This window comes from Oreochromis niloticus, linkage group LG7 (genome assembly GCF_001858045.2).
Source record: "Oreochromis niloticus isolate F11D_XX linkage group LG7, O_niloticus_UMD_NMBU, whole genome shotgun sequence".
NCBI classification, from domain to species: domain Eukaryota; kingdom Metazoa; phylum Chordata; class Actinopteri; order Cichliformes; family Cichlidae; genus Oreochromis; species Oreochromis niloticus.
This window is the reverse complement of record NC_031972.2, coordinates 35,763,757-35,786,061: the sequence shown is the minus strand read 5'-3', so window position 1 is coordinate 35,786,061 and position 22,305 is coordinate 35,763,757. Positions and strand designations below refer to the sequence as shown.

General features: G+C 49.2%; 1 protein-coding gene and 1 pseudogene across 1 annotated transcript; one reads left to right on the top strand and one right to left on the bottom strand.

Moving 5' to 3' along the window:
• The first annotated feature begins 14,992 nt into the window (after nucleotides 1-14,992).
• Nucleotides 14,993-16,104, top strand: LOC109202995 (H-2 class I histocompatibility antigen, L-D alpha chain-like; annotated as a pseudogene).
• A 4,841-nt stretch (nucleotides 16,105-20,945) lies between these two features.
• On the bottom strand, nucleotides 20,946-22,004 carry LOC109202994 (GTPase IMAP family member 4-like). The gene is made up of 2 exons (XM_019362012.2): nucleotides 21,885-22,004; nucleotides 20,946-21,784 (listed from the first exon to the last, which is right to left on the bottom strand). Exons 1-2 carry the CDS (start codon nucleotides 21,967-21,969, stop codon nucleotides 20,946-20,948), a joined length of 924 nt encoding a protein of 307 aa, XP_019217557.2. The 5' UTR covers nucleotides 21,970-22,004.
• Between the last annotated feature and the right edge of the window lie 301 nt (nucleotides 22,005-22,305).

Below are 22,305 nucleotides of genomic sequence, written 5' to 3'. Positions count from 1 at the left end.
TGCCAGGGGGAGAGAGACAGAGACCAAGAGACCCCGCTGGTTCAGTTAAGGTGTCTTTATGTACTGGGACTGGCCTCCTCAGGTGTGCTGCATCAATAATGGGGTCAGCTCCACCTAAAAGAAAAGCAAAACACAAGGCCAGCCCACTGGCTGTCACACTCCCCTCCATAGAACAGGATCTCACCCTGAATTGGCAAACACCGGTTCAGGAGGATATTGTGAGAAATGGTGTCGAACGCCGCACTAAGATCAAGAAGGATGAGGATGGATAGGAGACCAGAATCAGCTGCCATCAGAAGGTCATTGGTAATCTTTAACAAAGCAGTTTCTGTGCTATGATTGGGGTGGAAACCAGATTGAAATTGTTCATAGAGATTATGGTCATTGAGGTGTAAGTGAAGCTGGGAGGTGACAACTTTTTCAAGAATTTTTGAAATAAAGGAGAGATTTGATAGAGGGTGAAGATTATCAAAGTTATTGGGGTCAGCATCAGGCTTTCTGAGAGTTGGAATAACAGAAGCATTTTTCAGAGATGAAGGAACAATTCCAGTGTTCAGGGAGGAATGAATAATATTGGTTATGAGAGGTGCTAACGAGGGAAGGCAGGCTTTAACTAACATAGTGGGGAGAGGGTCAAGGTGACAAGTGGATGATTTAGATTTTTTAATAAGATTAGATACATCAGTTATGGAGGGAAGAGTAAAGCTTGAAAATAAGTGACAGGAAAACAGTGGGGGAAACAGGAAGTCTACTTCAGAGTCGGAAACTCCTGCAGAGTTAAGTTGACGGTGGATATCTGAGATTTTACAAGTGAAAAAAGAGATAAGAGAACTGCAAAAATCAACAGAATACATGTGGGAGGGGAATGTGTTTGGAGGTTTTGTAATTTTACTGAACAATGAATAGAGGGACCTGGAGTTACCTTCATTAGAACTGATTAAACCAGAGTAGTAAGCAGATTTGGCTGAAACAGTGCAGTCCTTATAGAACAAAACATGAATGTTATACATTTCTTTATATACAGTAAGTCCAGTTTTCTTGAATAGACGTTCGAGTTGGTGTCCTTTAGCTTTAAGATGACGCAGGTTGGGGGTAAACCATGGTGCTGAACGGGAAAATGAGACAGTTAGATGTTTAAGGGGAGCAAATATGTTAAGAAGGTTATGAAGGTTGACATTATAATGAGAAACAAGTTCATGAGGGGTTGAGGGGCTGTGAATAGATGGAAGGTCATGGATGGCAGATGAAAAAACAGCTGGGTTAATATTACTAATTTTCCTAAAAGTGATATTACGAAAGATACAGGTTTTGGAAGCGGTTATGTTTGCATCAAATAAATAAACATATGATCAGACTGGGGAAACAATGTGGCTTTACAATGGGTGGGGGTAATGCCAGAACAACAGACCAAATCCACGATATGACAATTTAGAATGGGTAGGAAATTTTATGTACTGTAGAAGCCCAAAAGGGATTTTATCATTGTCCATATGAATATTAAAGTCACCAACAATTATCAGATTTGGAGAAAGTACAGAGGAATAAAAGTATAGAGAAAGGCCCCTCCGACAGCCAAACCCATCTGTTCTCTGATTGGATAGTTAAATTTGTGATTGACATGACATTACCAATCAGATGAAAGGAAGAAAAACAGGGTCAAAATTCATACTTGTAACTTGAAACTTGAGAGCAGCATTTACACGTATTTTTTGGCTCCACACACAAATCTTTTTTACGCACGCACACATTCTTTTTACACATACAAATCTTTTTTACACACACACAAATTCTTTTTACACATACAAATCTTTTTTACACACACACAAATTCTTTTTACACATAGAAATCTTTTTTACACACACACACATTCTTTTTACACATACAAATCCTGATTTACAAGTACAAAATATTTATGGCCACAATTTGAGCCCATTCACTCAAAAAACAGATTCAGGTCCTTCTTTCAGAGAACACATACAAATTTTGTTAGTTGTTCATAAATGTAATTAAAAAAATACCAAATTAATTTGATTTTCTTTGTGTAAACCTAAAATTATTCTAAACCAGCAGAGGCTGATTCTGAACACAAAATGAATGAGATTGTTGGGGCACTGGGGGGAGGGGGAGTACAGTTTTGCACTTGCGCAAGTAGTAATAAGATGGCACTACTTCAAGATGGCGGCCAACCAAACCGGTTTGACAACCTTTTTGACCGGTGTCGTGCGTGTGCGCATGCGCGTTCAGGTGTTCTACCTCCTAGTGGGATGGCCTAGGTTGTATAGGTATAAAAGTGATCCTTTCACATTCTTAGAGCATCACCACCACCACGACCTAAGGAGCATCGACACATCGCGCTGAGGATCCCCGACGCATCGACCTAAGGAGCTCAGGATAACATCGGCATCAACCATGACACCCAGCCAGGACATCGCCCATGCCACAGCCGCTCTAGGTATGTCTACAGGAGTATCATCATCATCATCATCATCATCATCGTTTATTTATATAGCACTTTAAAAACACACAATAGAAACATAATAGATACCATAAGAATAATAAATACGATAAAATAATAAACATAGCAAAAACAATAAAATATAAGTAAATACAAGTCAGTCAACCACTAAGTCAAAAGCCAGTAAATAAAAATGCGTTTTCAATCTGGATTTAAAAACCATCACTGATGTCGATTGCCTAATGTGAAGAGGAAGATTATTCCAAAGCTTAGGAGCCACAATAGAGAACGCTCGGTCTCCTCTCAGTTTCAGCCGTGATTTGGGGACTGAGAGCAACAGCTGCTCAGCTGACCGGAGCGAACGAGTGGGGACATAGGGCTTCAGCAAATCAGACATATATGCAGGTGCCAGACCATTTAAAGATTTAGTATGCAGTCGGGGTCCTCAACTTAAAAAGCAACGCTGTGAAAACGATCTGTGGGCGATCATGGCTCAAGAGTTGGGAGCTCGCCTTGTATTCGGAAGATTGCCGGTTCGAGCCCCGGCTTGGACAGTCTCGGTCGTTGTGTCCTTGGGCAAGACATTTGACCCGTTGCCTACTGGTGGTGGTCAGAGGGCCCAGTGGCGCCAGTGTCCGGCAGCCTCCCCTCTGACAGTGTGCCCCAGGGTGGCTGTGGCTGCAACGTGGCTTGCCATCACCAGTGTGTGAATGGGTGGATGACTGGATGTGTAAAGCGCTTTGGGGTCCTTAGGGACTAATAAAGCGCTATACAAATACAGGCCATTTACCAAAACGCCGTAGATGGGACTGTATTTAAGTTAGAATATCGAGGCGCCGAAGGGTATGTGTATGCCATTAAATATACCGATGGGGCAGTTGTGCTTAGTGTAGATTGTGGCGAGGGATTGTTTTTGGGGGGAACCCCGAGTCATGTCTACTAAAAACTGGAAGCTCTTCCGCACCGTAGTGTGTGCGGACCTGGACAATGTGGGCTTCCCAGAGCTATATGTATGTTTCCCAGTGGAACAGCGCATCAGGCCCTGAGCTTTACAGGGTTGAGGCTGATCGTTTCAATCACAACCCTGACGACTTTATTTTTCTCAGTGTATGTGATGACAGGGATAGTCTTATTGCTTCCAGAGGGCTTGAAAACTGGACGTTAAATCCTTACCCTCTAAACCTCGAAGAGCGCACAAGATGGTTTAAGGACTTGTTTTTTACACAGTGGTGTGACTGGAGAGGTTTGTCGCATCTGTTTAGCCAGATTGATGACGCAATCAAGAGGGACAGACTCAACACTGCGTACGAGAGTATTAGAAAACGCCTTGTTTTTGACAATCTGGCGAGTTGTCTGAAGACTGGTTTGCCTGCTACCCTGTGCAACCCTAAAATCATAAGACCTTCGGACAACTAAACAATGAACTGGTAGGTTTAATGTGCGGATGTGTGCGTTTGCGCGTGTATCTTTGTGACAAATTAAGAGCTTTTGGTTTTCATTTTACAGAGCATGACATGCAGTCGTGGGACCTGTCAGAGTCACCGTCAACAGCGCTGCTAATCCAGACCCCCCAGAATCCACCACCCTCTCCACAATGCTCGCAGGACCCCCTCATATCAGGCCTGTGTGAGGAAACAGTAATCGACATCAAACTCGCAACTCTCCACCTGTTGATGTTGGCGTTGAATGAGTTTCTACAAGAGACATGTTATGGATGTCAAACAGGCCACCCCAGTCAGGTGCAACACAGTTGCTTGCAGGAATTGTCTGAGTATTTCTTCGACACCTACTATGATTATATGATGATATGGCTCCAGACTGACCGATTCATCCCTGCCATTCGACTGTTTGTACGCTCATACACCGTAGATGGGACTGGAACACAAATCCGCAGGATTGCTGAACACATCATGTGTGAACTGAGATCAGAGCGACATATAGTATGCGCCATTAATGACAACATTGCGCACCTGCTAGAAGCAAGTAGTTGCGCCCGCCGTGTTAAACCAGCCATGCTCCGCATGATTGGAAACTACTGGGCTGGGAGACACCTGGTTTAATATGTGCTGTTCAAGTATCCAGTGTCTGTGTTTGTGTCTGTGTGAAAATTAAATAAAAAGACGTGTTACCATCAACATCTTGGTCATTTGTGGTTTGGAAATCATGGAAAACACATTGCATAAAATATATCATGATCCAGCCCATCCTGCAGGGTTGGCCAGTTTAAATAAGCTACTTATAGTGGCAGGGGAGGCATAAGGTGTAACACCTCCAATATCTCAGGTCAAACATTATTTAGAACAAGACGACACTTACACACTCCATAAACCTGCGAGGATCCACTTCCCCAGAAATAGAGTATTGGTGACAGGGCTTGACAAACAGTTTTAAGCCGATCTGCTTGACATGTGTGAATATGTGTCAGATAATGATAATGTGAGATATCTGATAACATGTATAGATGTATTCTCAAAATACGCATGGGTTAGATGCCTCACAAACAAGACAGGGACTGCTGTATCAGCTGCTTTTGAGGATATACTTAGTGAGGGTAGGATCCCTGTGAAACTACAAACAGATGAAGGCAAAGAGTTTTATAATGCAACCTTTAAACAGCTAACGAAACGATATAATATCAAGCATTTCTCAACAGCAAGTGAGGTTAAATGCAGTATTGTCGAGAGATTCAATTGTAGCTTCAAGGGTAGAATGTGGAAATATTTAACATATGCCAAGATATGTAGATGTCATACCTGATCTCACACAGGCATATAACAATGCTTATCACAGGTCTATCCAAATGGCTCCGGCAGAGGTGAATAAGGATAATGAGAAGTCGGTCTTAAATGCGCTGTACAAAACGAGACCTCAGAGGGAACTGCGCTTTAAATTTAATATTGGTGACATTGTACGAATATCAAAACTGAGAGGAGTGTTTTGAAAAGGATACGAGCAGACCTACACCGATGAGATTTTCACAGTCAAGGAGCGTATAGGGAGACAGCCCCCAGTGTACAGACTAGCGGATCTAGCAGGAGAGGTATTGAAAGGGACATTTTATGAGTGTGAGATACAAAGTGTGGTTGTTGATGAAAACAAAACATTTAAAATTGAAAACATATTGGCTAGAAAAAAAGTGGTTCAGAAAAAGCAGGTGCTAGTGAAATGGCTAGGATGGCCCGCCAGCTTTAATTCGTGGATTCCAGAAAAAGACATTGTTGAGGCGTAATTAACTTAGATGACGCAGCTCTACACACATTCATTCAGCACTGAGCATAGACTGAGAAAGCATGAATAAAAAGAACAACAATGCAGGCTTCTATGTAAGCCTCTTCTCGAATGCTTCAGCACGTTTACCCGGGCAATAAGAGATCTAATTTTAGAACAAAGCTAGCAAAACCTATTGTTTTGAATCAGCCGTATGAGGTCGCTGTTATAGAGATACGGTACCCACGCATATGGATGTCTTTTCCACAATCAGATTCACGAGTGGAAATTCATGACCCAGTCAAAGATGAAACCATAGCCGTAACCACGATCGAGCTGTCTGTGGGTCATTATGCATCTGTGGAACAGATAAATGTCAGCAGCACCAAGCCACTGGAGACATTAAAATGCAATACAACACAGTTAGTAACCATGCCTGTGTTATGGGGCCTAGGGGGACCATTCTCACATTTAGAGGGAGACTGGCAGAAATCCTAGGATTCAAAACAGGAGAACCGTTTGTACTTGTAAGCACGGCAAGGCGCTGCAGCACGCAAACACAAAATACACGGTAGACAGAGTGTCTACAGGGGCTAGAATATCAACAAATGACAATTTATTTATAGGCATGATACCTAAACTTGTCATCATTGCATTCATAGACAACGAAGCATACACTGGTTCCTACCGGTGTAATCCATTTCATTTTGAAAACTGCGATATAGAATTTATGTCTTTATATGCCGATAGTCAGGCCTATCCTGCTAAACCATTCCAGCCAAATTTCCAGAGAAAACACTGTACCAGAGAATTTTACCAGCTGATAGAAAACCACAGGAAGACATTTAAAGGACAGACCCTCAGCCATAACACGACTTTGGTAACGGCTACACTTTATTCTGTTTCAATCTGGAAGCTGACGAAGGACATTCAGGGAATGTGTCGTTAATTAAAACTGGGAACGTGAGATTGGAAACCCGTTTCAGAAATCCACTACCCCGTACAGTGAACCTCTTGTGCTATTCTGTATTTGATTCAGTCATTGAAATATCTAACATGAGACAGACTATTGAGACAAAAACGGTCATGAACACTATAGAAGTTTCAGCCGTGATCGGCAGCATTATCAATAAAAACACACATTTCCTAGGCATGTTAGCCTATGATCAGCTAGCCACTGGACGGCTTCAAAGACTCCCTGCTATGGCTATTGCAAACACCCACCCTTCTACAATGCCCGGGGAACAAAAAAAAACTGTTCCACTATTTTATATTCAGGAAAACAAGTGCAGAACGACTTCTCCATCACATGCGGTCAACATTGTGTATTTTTTTTTATATCATATACAAAATGGTGTATCTTATGCATGCCTGCTTAACATGTATGGGTCTGATTTAATTTTTAATGATGCTATGGTGTGTCGATTTGTCAATAACATACAGCCTGTTGCTGTATGCAGCGATTATGTGTGTGTGCAACGCGGATACTGACATGTACTAATGAGAATAATAAAAACAATATGAGAGCATGATTTAATCAAGTCAATGGTATTTATTTATTATCAAATCTCGTGTATATATATATATATATATAATATTCACAACATACTTTGTTTTAACAGTAATAAAATAAATCAAACATTAGCCAGTAATAAAAGACATAAAATATTTAACAGTAATAAAAGAAAACAAAACAAAACAATTTAGCAGCAATAAGTGGAAAAAAAACAAAAACATTGCAGTAGAAAAACACCAAACAGCAAATATTTTTAGCAGAAAAAACAATTTCAGCTGTGATAAGAAAAAGCCTGAATTCAAAAATGCAACCACTCTACAGGACCCCCCTTTAATTTGTTTTTTTTATTCTTTATTTTTTTTAGGGTACTATGTCAAAGCGGTCCGCTAGGGGTGTTCTTTCTTGGTGTGTGTTTTAAAAAACCAGGGTCTTCAGGCAGTGTGTGATCGGTTTTATACATGGCGATGGTCTTACGTATGCCGGTGTTAGATATGGCTGATAACTAGGGATGGGTATCGAAAACCGGTTCTTGTTGAGAACCGGTTCCCACTGTTTCAATTCCTTGGAATCGTTTGCCATTTTTGCAAACGATTCCCTTATCGATTCCAGTCGCCCCGAATGACGTCACCACGTTGCGGAGCGTCGGAGCGTACCTGGCAGGAAACACGGCGCCTAAGCGGCTCAAACGCTCAAAAGTTTGGTTATACTTTACCAGAACGGATGACAACAGGGCAACTTGCAATACTTGCAAAGTAGATATTTCATTTAAGGGAGGAAACACTACGAATATGCAAAAGCATTTGCTCACAAAACACGCGATGAACTTAAATGAATGTCGTGTTTTTAATTCCGCTCCGGAGTCGTGAATCTCAACCCAGCAGCAGCAGTTTGCACGTCCTCTCCCGTTAATGCGGCAGGTAAATAATCAACTAACAGTGCATATTATGTTAGCGCGATCTGCTTTATTACAAAACCTGCCATTACTGTGCATTTAGGTGACCGTGATGAGAGAGACAGACAGAGTCTGGCTGGCGCTCGCTGGCAGTTGTCGCTGCAGTCTACCGGTAGCGTCTCTTTTCAGGCCCGAATGTCACCGAGCAGTGACTAAGTTTGTGGTAAAAGCCTTGCAGCCATTTGCCACAGCCATTTGCCACAGCAGATGCCCCCGATTTTCGGTAAGTGAATGTGTTTAATTGTAGGCAGGGACATTACTGGATATTCTTGTGTAATTGCTACAGAATAATTTATGTTATACTTTGTTATTGCTACAGAAGAATATTTATTTTGTTATTTTACATTTACAATTTTCCCCGGGGACCCTGTGACACCCCATTGAAGAGCCATAGGCTGTGGATCTCTTAACCCTTGTGCGCCCGCCTGTTCTCGGGGCGTGGGTCGTGGAGACCCCCGAGGGGCATGTGTGTTATTATGATGGTGGTGGTGATGGTGGTGGTAGTGGTGGTGATGATGATGATAGGGGGGGGGTCGCTAGGACCCCTCGGGGCATATGCGTTATGATGATGATGATGATAGTGGGGGGGGGTCGCCAGGACCCCCTTGGGGCATATGCGTTATGATGCTGTTTAGGGTGGGGCGGGGTCGCTAGGACCCCCTCGGGGCACATGCGTTATGTTCATGATAGTGGGGTCGCCAGGACCCCCTCGGGGCATATGCGTTATGATGATGTTTAGGGTGGGGGGGTCGCTAGGACCCCCTCGGGGCGTATGCGTTATGATGATGTTTAGGGTGGGGGGGGGGTCGCTAGGACCCCCTCGGGGCGTGTCCGTTATGATGACGATAGTGGGGTCGCTAGGACCCCTCGGGGCATGTGCGTTATGATGATGATAGTGGGGTCGCTAGAACCCCCTCGGGGCATATGCGTTATGATGTTTAGCGTGGGGGTCGCTAGGACCCCTAGGGGCATATGCGTTATGATGTTTAGCGTGGGGGTCGCTAGGACCCCCTCGAGGCATGTGCGTTATGATGATGATGATAGTGGGGGGGGGTCGCTAGGACCCCCTCTGGGCATATTTGTTATGATAATAGGGTGGGGGTCGCTAGGACCCCCTCGGGGCGTATGCGTTACGATGTTTAGTGTGGGGGTCGCTAGGACCCTCTCGGGGCATATGCGTTATGATGATGTTTAGGGTGGGGGAGGGTCGCTAGGACCCACTCGGGGCGTATGCGTTACGATGATGATAGTGGGGTCGCTAGGACCCCTCGGGGCGTATGCGTTATGATGATGATGATAGTTGATAGTGTGTGTGTGTGTGGGGGGGGGGGGGGGGGGGGGGGGGGGGGGGGTCGCTAGGACCCCTCGGGGCGTACGCGTTACGAATCGCAAAGTCCTCAGAACGCCGGCTAAAGCGAGACGTGGCGCTCTGCATTAACCTGCTCTCTAGTATAATCTCATTCTCCAAGCGTACAAACAACTCACATGAAATGTTGTAGTCTTTGTTTATTGGCGACAATAAAAAACAATCACGAACAAAACCATACAGCATTTGTGTTCTTTCAGGCAACGTAACGGCACGCGTGCACTCGTTTCACACATCGGTCGGTATTATCTTGCGCAGAATACGTTCAGAGACCGTCTTCGTCTTCTCGTCCTTCTCCTTCGTGTAAAAAGGACGATCATCGGTCTCCTAAAAACGTTTAGGGTGGGGTGGGGGTCGTTAGGACACCCCCCCCCCGAGGAGCGCTCGTGTTACTACGATGTCGGCGGCGTCTGGGAAGCGGCGTTGCGTGAAGCGGCGCAGTTGGGACAGTACTTGACGGCGCAGTTGATGCACACGTGCGCTCGGCACTCGCGGCACAGGATCTTGGTCTTGACGTCTTTGCTCCTGGGACACACGCGGCACCTTCGCCTCTTGACCGGAGAGGAGTCGCGCGGCGTAGCGTCGGCACCGTCGGCCTCGGTAGCAGCGGCAGTAGCAGTAGTAGTAGCAGCAGTAGTACCTCGGGCCGCGACTCGGCCTCCTCCTCCTCCTCGCGCTAACGCCCTGGCTTCGATCATGGGGCGCGCGAGCGCTTTGCCCAGCCGCTCGAGGAAGAGCCTTCGTCTGTTGAGCTTGCCCGCCATCCAGTCGGGGTGAATTTCCCTCCAGAGCACGAACGCGTTGTAGGCCGCCACGTCCACCATGTTGTGGAAAAGGGCCACGGGCCACCTGCAGGTCTTTCTCCTGCAGCTGTACGTGCTCACGACCTTGTCCAGGTTGTCGACGCCTCCCTTGGTGCGGTTGTAATGCAGCACCAAGGGAGGTTTGCCGCCGGCGTCGCCGTTGCTGCTGCTGCTGCTGCTGCTGCTGCTGCTTTGCCGTTGCCGATGCGGCGGCGGCTAGGCCGGGGCTCGGGGCCGGAGCGGCGGTGGTAGCGAGGAGCGGTGGTGAGGAGCAGCACGTTCTTGTTCTTTTTGGCCACGTAGGAGAGGATGATCGTGTCTGGCCCTCTTCCTCCTCCTCCTCCTCCTCCTCCTCCTCCCTCTCCTCGTGGTGCGGAGCCGGCGAGTACTACGGATTCCACGGAGCCCACGGCCCTGCCCTTGACGCAGCGCAGCTCCCTGGGGATCTCGGGTCTGTTCGCTCGCAGGGTGCCCAGCACCGTGTGGCCTCTTTCGCGAAAGAGCCTGTCGGCGAGCTCGCGCGAGGTGAAAAAGTTGTCGCACGTGACGTTGCGTCCCGGCGGCAATCCCTCGGTGAGGTCCAAGACCACTCGAGCGGCCAGGTGCTTTTCGGGAGGGCCGCGCTTGTCAGGCTTGCCGGTGTACACTTGCATCTTCCACGCGTAGCTGGAGCGCGCGTCGCACGCCACCCATATCTTGATCCCGTACCTGGCCGGTTTGCTGGGCATGTACTGTCTGAACGGACACCTTCCTGATGATGGCGAGAGAGAGACAGAGAGAGAGAGAGAGAGAGAGAGAGAGAGAGAGAGAGAGAGAGATTGAGAGATGTGGGAAAGTGTGGGAGATTGGGGCAGAAACGCAAGAAGAGATGTGAGTTTGACAGAGAACGCGCTTGCAAGCGTGGAAGATATACAGTCATGCAAAAGCACACACGCAGAACCCGACGACAACAATGCCCAGAAAGCTAGCGTTGTCGCCGTTCCCCGCTCCTCTTTCTCCTCTCTTCCCCCAGTCACGCACACACGCACACACACACACACACACACACACACACACAACACGCACCACGTACGTACCTCTGAACGGCACCAGTCTCTCGTCGACGGTGACCTCCGGTCCCGGTCGGTACATGGCGGGCAGCCTCGCGCACCACTCGTCCCACACGGCTCTGATGGGGGCCAGTTTGTCGTAGCCGCCGCCGCCGCCCTCGCCTCGCACGGCTCGTCTGGCCTCTCTGTCGTCGAAGCGCAGCGCGCTCGAGTAGGCTCGAAAGGTCTTGAGCGGCATCGCGGCCCTGAACACGGACCTGCCGCTCTCGGCGTCCCACAGGCTCTCGCAGGCCTCTCCCCGGGACCTGTACACGCCGGCGAGCACGAGCAGCCCACGTAGACCCGGAACTCGACGCGGCCCATGGGCTTCCACCCGTCGATGGCGGGCCTGCGCCTGTCCGCTTCCAGGTTGGTCATGGCGATCACCGAGTCCTCTATCTCCGGCGGGAAGTAGGCCATGAACGCGGAGGCCTCGTCGTGCGCAGCCGCAAGGGCCTCTTCGGTGGGGCCTCGTCCTCGCGGCTCGAGGTCGTCGTCGTCGTCGTCGTCTTCTTCTTCTTCTTCTTCTTCTGCTTCTTCTGCTTCTTCTTCATAGTCTTTGTCTTCATAGTCTTTGCCGTCTTCTTCGTAGTCTTCGTCGTCTTCGTCGTCATCTTCTTCGTCGTCATCTTCATAGTCTTCGTCGTAATTGTCGGCTACATCTGCGTCGCGAGTTTCACCGACAGCGCCGTGGCCGCGATCGCGCCCAGGATCATGAACGCCACCTGCAGCACGGCCGGCGTCCTCCTCTTGCCAAATCTCCCAAGTCCCCCGCCCCGGTTCAGCGCCTGCTTCTTCCTCTCCCGGTTCAGCGCCTGCTTCTTCCTCTCCCTCTCGGCGGTTCGACTCGCCTTGCGAGCCGCCGTCCTGGCAGAGTTGCAACGCCGTTTCGTAGTTGTGAGCCTCTTCCGCGTAGGACCTATGGGGATCCGCCACCCCATCGTTTTCGTCCTCCCGATCCTCCGAGTACCGCTCCTCGTCTGCGAGCGTTCGGGCGGTCGAGTCGTTATCCTCCTCGGCCTCTTGCTCTTCTTCCTCGGTCTCTTCCTCCTGGTCCTCCTCCTCCGAGTTCTCCTCCTCCTACGAGTTCTCCTGTTGTTGTCGTCGCCGCCGCTGCTCTTGGTCTTCCTCGACCCCTAGCCCTCGATAGCGAAACGTGGCCGGTCGCAACAACCCAGACACCGGAGCCGACCCCGCGTAGGCCAAAACCGTCGGCGATGTTGACGTGATGTGATGGTGAGGAGGACGAGCACCGTGACACCGACGGCGAAAGCGCTACGCCTGTACCGCCGAGCTTAGCGCTCTTTCGCTCCCACGGTCTAGTGCGTGACATTGCCTTTGTCTAAGGAGACCCCCTTGTTGTCGTCGTTGGCGTCGGCGTCGCCCTCCGTAACCAAACACCAACACGCTTAGTACCCACCATCTGCTTTCTTATCATCTCGCCGCGAGACTCGCTCTGCTTTCGCTAGGGTGTTCCTCGAGACACACACGCACACACACACACACACACACACACCGTACTCACTCTATCCTTCCATCGAGAGCGGTGGTGGGGGGGGATCGTGAGACCCCAAACCCCCTTGCTAACTCCACGGGGGGACCCGCGTCCCCTGGCCGACAGACCGACCGACCCCGCCGGGGAGCATCAGGGTTAACACCGGCCTCCGCTGGCCGAGCTCCATAGAGCCTGCGCGAAAATGCAGTGATTTCAGCTAGGCGGATCGCGGCTGCCGGCGGAAAGGTGGGGCTCGCGGGGGTACCTGGAGTTGCCTGAGAGTGTCTGGAGTTGCCTGAGGGTACCTGGAGTTTCCTGAGAGTGTGTGGAGTTGCCTGAGAGTGTCTGGAGTTTCCTGAGAGTGTCTGGAGTTGCCTGAGAGTGTCTGGAGTTGCCTGAGGGTACCTGGAGTTTCCTGAGAGTGTCTGGGTGCCCTGTTTTGTTCTCTGCTTGGCACTGTTGGGATCAGATCGGGGGGGGTACTGGGAGACGACCATAACACTGATGTTGTGCACATTTCTCGATGGGGTGCTCGGTCGACAGACAAATTCACTTGTGACACAAACAAACTCACACGAGACAGAACCGCATTTTTACATCCGGCGCTCTTTATTCTTCATCGTCGTGAAATTACATTGCAAAGAATGTGAAAACGCTTGACATGAAAACGTTGTATAAGTTCTTGACTCGGGGTGTATTGCAAAATGGAAGCACACAGTACAACAGCACACGTAGGAAATATCCACCGGTCGGTGGCTGCCTGGGTTATTCTCCGCTGTTTCACCCCTACTGAGAACGGTATATGACCTGGACGGATCCACAAATGCCATCAGACGCTTTGAGTCGAAGGGTTGACAGCGGCCGTGTGTAACGGAGACACAAATGCTGTCATGTCGCAGGTCTACAGCATACGTTTGGTGCACCCAAGGACGGAGCTCCCGGACAGCGAGATACGCCGCGTGTGGTTCCTGTGCCGCCCTTGGGCTGAAGACATCATGAAAACACACATGTTATCTGCCAACACGTTGGACAGGATCAAATGCCCGGATGAGTTGGCTGTGATGGCACCCCGTCACATAGACCTCATGGACCTGGAAGACATGAGTGACATGTGCTCAGACGGCTTTAACATGGTGGACTTTTGGTTTCATTGTAAACTGGAGTCGTTCATGGCCGGATGGGCTCGTTGGTACGTGCACGTGGATCGGGTGACTGGTGTGGGATGGGGTGTGACCCTGCTGCTAGATGGCGAGGGCAAGACGGTGGCGGACGCGGATGTCCTGTCGAGGAAGCTGTGGCTTGCTTACAAGACATACTTTGAATGGCAATGGGTTGTCAAGCAACCTGGGCGGCCGGGGGATACGCGTAAAGCCAACGTCATGTATGGGGAACACGAATACGAAAACCGACGGGATAAACTGCTGTGTGTCTCCATCGAGGGCGAGCGAGGTGACTTTGGACGAGTGGTTGACGATCGGATGACCGCGATGCCGCGTATGGGCGAGGTTTATCGGACCGAACGTCACGAAGGAGAGTGTCTTCTGTGGTGTCACACCAACGACGATGATGATGAGAAGCGAAAGGCATCGACGATTAGGCTGTGGTACCCCGAACAGTAGAACGGGGGGACAAAGTATGCACTGTATTGTATTGTGTCGGTTTGTTATCATACTGCTTGTAATAATAAACCCACGTGAAACGTTACGTGTTGTTGTCGTGTGTGGGACTCTCATTTCAGTCTAGTCGTCCGCTCTTCCAACACCACAAACACTGACTTACTCCATTGCGGCGAAACACGCACACCCCGCTTCTGCGTTTACCGTGCTGTACTTGTATATATAAAATCACACACATTGCACAACTATAAGTGAGAGACCTCTCAGTTACAGCGTTCGTTTCTCGCAAAGACCGACACACACGTGGGGATGGCTAGGTCTTAGCTGGGTACATGCGGTCGATGTGGAACAGGGCAGCCGGGGGTGGGATTGTCGGCTGGACAGGGAGCTTTGTTGTGAGACGGCGGAAACGTTGGCGAGTTTATTTGCCCGAACACTGGGAGAGTTTGTGATCACTTGCATTTGCACACCGCACACAATTGAGGTAGCTCTTACGATGGACGCGCGGTATGTGTTTTTGTACTTTGTCACGCGTATGCTGACGGTGAATTCGGCAACTCATTCGCTGATCTACATTTATACAGCGCTGTCCGCAGACCTCGGCTTGCCGGGTGTGCACAAGTTTACAGCAATAGGTCTACTGGACGGTAAACCCTTTGACCGTTTTGACACCGACAACCCACGGAAAACCCCCACAACAAGCTGGGCTAGACAACACTTAACTACTGAATACTTGGATAAGGGCACGCAGAGTCGACTCAGCAAGCAGCAATGGTTTGGCGTTAACCTAGGTGTCGTGATGACTCGGATGGGACACTCGGCGTCCGATGGGGATGTACATGTTCTACAGTGGTTACACGGATGTTATGGGGAAACGAACCCCTCCGAGGAGAGGCTGCGGTTTGTCCGCGGGGTGGATAAGTACGCTTATGATGGTGACGATTTAATGTCTTTTGATTATGTCACGCTGAGGTGGTCAGCTGCGACCGAAGCGGCAAAACCCATCGCGGACAAATGGAACGGTGTGACCGTGTTAACGGAATACACCAACGGCTATTTGCGCGACGAGTGTATCGGATGGTAGACTAGGTTTGTTGGACACAGCCAACGGGAACTGAGAGAAAGGGCAATCGTCCCTGACGTGTACGTGTTTGCACGGAAGACACGCGGACCTATTCTCACATTGGTTTGTATGGCATCGGGTTTCTCCACAAACACGCCTGCTATGACGCTCATGAGAAACGGCCGAGTTCTCAGTACGGACGACGGTCTCGAGGTCTTTGACATTCTCCCAAACAACGACGACACGTTTCAACGAAGGATCGCTGTGGATATATTACAATCTGACAAGGGGAACTTCACCTGCAGCGTGTTGGAGGAGGACACTGGGTATCACGCTACCAAACACTGGCGCCTGGAGGATCGCAAAACTCTTCGCGCAGTTGCCTGGTCGAACACTGATTTGCTCTGGCCTTACTGCTGTTTTCGACAATGGTGTTTTGTGCACTGCTGCTTTGTTCCAGTGGTGGTGGTGTGCATTATACGAAAGCGGAGGACTGGACAAATTGCAAATCAAACCGATCTTGTGCGCAACACCACGGCCTAAAAGATGAGACATCTGGAGTTTGATACATAGTGCCTCGTATGCGTGTATGTCCCAATAAATGATTTGTCAATATAACTGCTGTACTGTGGTGTTTACGGCTAACAGCAACATCAGAGTACCCAGACACCATTGATTGTTACTGCATTTTATTTTCTGCAACATAGCATAGACCATAAACCATACCATCTGTGTATACAACACATTGTTTTCACAGGACTGTGCTTTACTTTACATTCTTCACTGCAACAGCATAACAACGCAAGTCTCGATTGCATGGGAGTACATTGACAACAATACAAAAATGTAACAGTATAAAAACACAGCATAAATTTTATACCAACAGTGTAAAATGCTAACCGTAATTGCACAGGAGTACACTGACAACAGTGTAAACAGTGGCACTGGTGATTACATGTAATACGTTAGGGTGTATGCATGATGCAAACACATAAGGCAAAATCTTCAGTGTCATTTCTTCCCTAGGCTACAATGTTCATCGCATTGGCCTCCGTTGTATACAAACGTGATACGAAAACACAAGAGTACAATCGTGTACTAGTAGATGGCACACACAATACTTCGTGACCATTGGCATGCTTTATATGGAATACAAAACCAATATTCAGCGTTATCATTTCTTACGGATTGCGCTGCTGCAAGTTATAGTCCACGTTGACCCTTTTCCTCTTTTTCAAGCACATCCTGCAGCATAGCACACAGCACACGCAGCTGGCTATCGCTACTATAACGACTACAGAGATAGCTATGTACAATCCGTAGGTTACCAAGAATGAGTCTTTGCTGTCTTGATACAAGTCTCGCCCGCTCTCGACGCGAGCGGCCTCTTCTTTCAGAGCAGCGAACACGCTAGAATACTCGACCTCTTCGTCCTCGCTCATGTCATTGTCGATAGTCTTCTCCTCCTCTTCGGTCAGAGGGTGACCCGTGAGCTCAGCCAGAGCTGTGAGTCCGCCGTTTACGTCTTTCGCGTAGAGGCTGTTTCCCACTTTGATTATCTGCTGAATGGTCGCCAGTTTCTCCTCGGGCACCCCTACGGATTTGGCGAACTTGACGATGACATCTTTGTTGCTGACCACAGCGGCTCCTATGGCTTTGGCTGCCCCCTTTGCCTTATCGGACGTTGCAATCCTTTTGACGGCCTCCAGCTTCTTCTTCAGCTTCTCTGCCGCCGAGGCCTTCGTGTCGATCCTGTACACACCCTTGGCTACCGCAACTTTGCCCGAGCTGACCTTCGTCGAGCCCGCGTACACCTCGCAGTTTGTCGAGGAACACTCTTGGCACAGCTTCACCAGGCACTCTTTCAGCGTCTGCGCGGTTTGGCATTGAGCGGCCTGTAGGGTTTCTGTCTTGGGGCATCTGTATGACACTTTGGCCTCGGTCGAGCCGTAACTCGTCAACTGCAGCCCTTCCAGGCTGGAGGTGAGGATTCTACTGTTGTCGTCCTTTTTGGAGTACCCCTTGAACAGCCTGGTGTCGTCGCACTGCTGCACGGCGCAGGCTTTGCACACCAGTTGCTTGTACGTCTTGTACGTGGAAGTGCGGCCCACACTAGACGCGTCCACTGTCGCGGTCTTACCGTTCAGACATTTCGCACTGTAGCTCTTCTTGGTCGAACTGCAGCTGGTGGAGTAGAACAACGCTCCCAAGCACAGGACAGTGTAGACCGCTGTCTTCATAATTGACAAATTAACCGGAGATGCTTCTGCGTGACTCTGATGTCTGCATCTAGAAACGAGCTATGTCCTTAAGCTGTTGCGTTCTCTCAGCAGTGGCAGACTGTTGGGATAAAGCGGCCTGTTTGGGGTAGTATTTAATCGAAGTCACAATGCATTGTTGCCGACCTGCAGCGCTTTTCCTCGTCGACCTGCAGCGCTTTCCTCGCCGACCTGCGGCGCTTTCCTCGCCGACCTGCGGCGCTTTTCTCGCCGACCTGCGGCGCTTTTCTCGCCGACCTGCGGCGCTTTCCTCGCCGACCTGCAGCGCTTTCCTCGCCGACCTGCAGCGCTATTCCTCGCCGACCTGCAGCACGGGACCCTGCTGATTCTGGTCGGCCTGATCGGCCAGGAGATGGTAATAACACCCATGCTATGAGGATGCCTTCTCTGCTAACTGATTGCAGAAATGATGCGCGTTTTGCTTATGCTTCTCTGTGGAACTACTTGTCTGGGCTGTGTGACTGACAGCCTGGGTTGCTGTATGTGTCCTCCGGGCACAGTAATGGCAGCTAGCGGGCGTTGTCGTGATCCGCAGTGTGTACATTGTCGGTTATACGAATACACGGAATTACACAACAGGCTGACTAGGTGTATTTTGCAACCCTACTGCGATGTCAACAAAAACTTTGTGTACCTACAGAACATTTCTTCCAGCAAGAAGTACGCCATGTTTTACTGGGATGGACGTGTTCCCGTTACACAAATACAGGATCGGAATATGAGACAACTGTATGCCAGCAGTTCACCGGACAACCCGCCCTTCTGTTCGCACCTGCAACACTTTGCGTCGCCCTGCGTGCCGTGTAGGACTTCTGGAGAAGAGACGGCGGTTGTCTGCCAAGGGGGTGCGCGTCCTAGATTTGTGAACGGGAACCCCGTGTGGTCTGACACATACGGGCCCAAGAACATTGTGTACAGCCCAAAAGAAGAGCTACAGTGCGTGTGTAAGCCCGGATTCCAGTGCTCTAGCGAAGCGTGTATCACGTGCATTCAACGGGACGAGTCCTCCATTACCGAGGACCCTCTGTCTGCGGACTCTGACGCGAGGACAAGAAACGAGGGGATTGTCTCGGCTGTGTGTGTCCTGCTTGGACTGTCGCTGATATTTGGCCTAGCGTTCAGAAACCGGAGTGAGCTACGACGTGTGTGTGCACACGGTGGCCATGAATGTCGGGTAGGACTATCGGCTGCTAATGACTGTATCATAGGGTTAGTTGGAAGGCTGAGTAGACCGGCTAGAGAGGCTGCCGTGCCCGCTGTCTCGCGTGATGAGATTGTCGTCTTGGACAAGCCCAATTGCACAGGACTGCCCAGTGAGGACGACCAAGTACGTAGGGTCGGTGAGAGGAGGATAGCGGGGGTTCGACTGAATATCGTATTGTATGCTGTTATAGCTGTGACCCTATCGAGCACACTTATAGTTGGAACTCTGTACATAGCGGACCGGTTGCTGATAAACCACTGTGACTCGACCATCTCCGTGTACACCTTTCCGCTGGGCTACGCTGTGACAAGCAAAGGACTGGGGAACTTGGAGGCCGTAGCGCTCTCGGGGTTCTTGCATAGGTGCAGGCAACAAAACGAGTTCACGGTGCCCGCCCGTGTCAAGTTTCACAAGGCCATCCGGTGTCTGAGAGGTAGCAGAGAATACAAGAGAGCATCAGCTGACGCGTCGCAGACCAAGCAATCGCATGGCACCAAGGACTCTAGCTCTGGTCACGTAGAAGCGTCGGGGTCCTTTGCTGGTGTAACGGCCTCGGCCGAAGTGACGTTCAGTAAGACCGATGCCGTGGAGAGGTCGATGGAGAGGACGGTAGCTTCGAGTAACAGAGTTTCAGTCTCGTCATCGTCATATCAATGCCAAGTGGGCAGCGCAACCTTCTCGTCCTATGAACCCAGCACCATGCTCCGCGTATCACTGGAGGAGCTTAACCGAGACCCAGAAGGACACATCGATGAGTTCCTGGACACTTGGGGATATGGGTTCGTAAGCTCAGTGGAGGTTGGTGGATATTACAGCTCGTTTGAGGTGTTCTCTACCTGCAACAAGGACGCTGAGAACAGCTTAGACGATGCTGCTGAGCGCTGCAGAGACAGCGGAGCAAAAGTCGAAGTCTCTGGCTTTGGCGGTGGAGCCAGCGCCGGTGGTAGCACATCACGGTGTAACACGGAAGGGCTGTCAGAGTATCAGAAGAAAGCACTGTCGTCTATATCCAAACAGTCTCGATACGTGCAGATAGGAGGGGACGATCTCGGGGGAGAGGACGAGTGGGAGAGCACGCTCAAGATGAACCCGTACCCTCTGAGGGTACGCATTACCCCGATTTTCAACATAAAGGGTATGTCTCCGAGTGCTGTCAAGTTGCTAAAGCTCAAGCTTCAAAACGTTCAGCTCTACCCAGACGAGTTTTTAGCCGAGCAAGTACCGGACATAATGCCTAGGCGTTGCTGACGGGGGGGTACAAAGAGGATATTTCATGCTCTTTTCATACAGTGTCTATATATTTTTGTATAAACCACGACCACGATAAGTCTATTTTACTTGTGATATAAAACTGTATATGTAACCTCAACATGCTGCTGTATTCGTGAATAAACAAACGTACGCTGTGATCTTGTACGGAGTTTTCATTTGACATTTGGTGTATGCAGTGTGTGTATATATTTTCGTATAAACCACCACCACGATAAGTCTATTTTACTTGTGATGTAAAACTGTATATGTAACCTCAACGTGCTGCTGTATTCGTGAATAAACAAACGTACACTGTGATCTTGTACGGAGTTTTTCATTTGACATTTGGTGTAAAAGGAATCAAACCCAGCTCAGTGTATGACTGTGTTTCGACAAAAATGGAACGGTCTAAAAACCCACACAGTAACAGTGTAAAACACCACACAATAACAGTATGTTTCCACCTTTATTGTACTGCACAGATACCACATGATCCACACAACGAGGACAGAAACAGACTCCTAATATCGGTCGATATCTTGTGTATCCATTTGGTGAAGAACACCGATTCTCAGCATACCGTCTTCGTAAGCAGTTCTACCAAAACAATCTAGCGTGTGATGGCAAACTGACTAATGTAGTTAGCCCACCTAACTGAACATGGCCACAGAACAATTAAACTGAGAATACCCAAGCGCCCCACCGATCCCCATTAGCACATAAGAGGACAAGTATGCCCCTGCTCCAAATAATCCCAGAGACGTAAGACCGAAGAATCTACACCATTCCCTTGTCTTAATCATCTCTTCATGCTCTTTTCGCATTTGGTCTTGCTCTTTCCTCTTACGCTCCCTGTCTCTTTCGAGTTTCTTCTGAGCTGCCTTGTACATATCGTTGCTGTAGTGCTCACCTCCGTTGAATTCTACCATGTCCTCTATTTTACTCAACAGAGTATCCACTTGAGTTTGGTTTACTCTCTGAGTGTTGCTCAGCGTGTGGTACCTTCCGCCACACTGGTTTATCACTCTTTGTAGCTCTTTGCTTTCCTTCACGTAGTCTCTCACCGATTTACCCTTTAGCAAGTCACCGTGTGTAAACAAGACCAAGGTGTACGTGAAAGCGTCTTCTCCGAAGTTGTCTCGAATCCACTTTATGCTGCTCCGCTCCTCTTGTGTGAACCTAGACTTTAGGCTGATTACCAAAAGGAATCCGTGCGGTCCGGGTACCGACTGTTCGACACACTCCTCGATCTTTCTTTTCACATCGTATTGTGTTTTGGCTGTGTCGAACAACCCCGGAGTGTCGATCACAACGACTTTGGCGCCGTCTCTGTCCACCTCCTTCTTCACACAGCCAACGGTGACGGACTCGGGTGACATGTCCTCCTTGAAAGCGTTGCTATCGCCGAGTATAGTGTTACCAGACGCGCTCTTGCCAGACCCGGTCTTGCCCACGAGAATCAATCTGACGTGCGGACGGGGTGGAGAACCTGCGGGTGACATTCACATTCTCGTAAAGACTCCCATGGACAGCAATGCATTCGTTGTTTGGTGTGTTGTTGTGAGGTAACAAGGCCATTTTACACCCACCTTTGTCATTCTTCTGCTGACACAGAGCGACGCGTCCGCTTAGTGTCAGTGACAAGACAAGTATAAAGGAGATAACTTTTGCCATGTTTCATGCTCGCCGTGAGAGACGCAGTGACCCGCACATAAACTAGGAGTAGCTGGAAGGGGTACCGTGATAATACGTGCTTTTCCGTGAGCACGCCTGAGAACGCATGTACTCTTGAGCTCCACGCTGACCGAGATGACAGGGGATAAGACGTTCAAACTGTACAAGCCTTTGCTCTACAATGGTAGCCCGTGCTGTCATTCCATGGATCGTGAACATAATGTCAACTGTGTACAATGCAAGCAATAAAACGAACGACACTCTGTGTATGTTCATCCTTCATTTATTGTTATTTCACGGTCAAAACACAATACACAATAATAACACCGTATAATG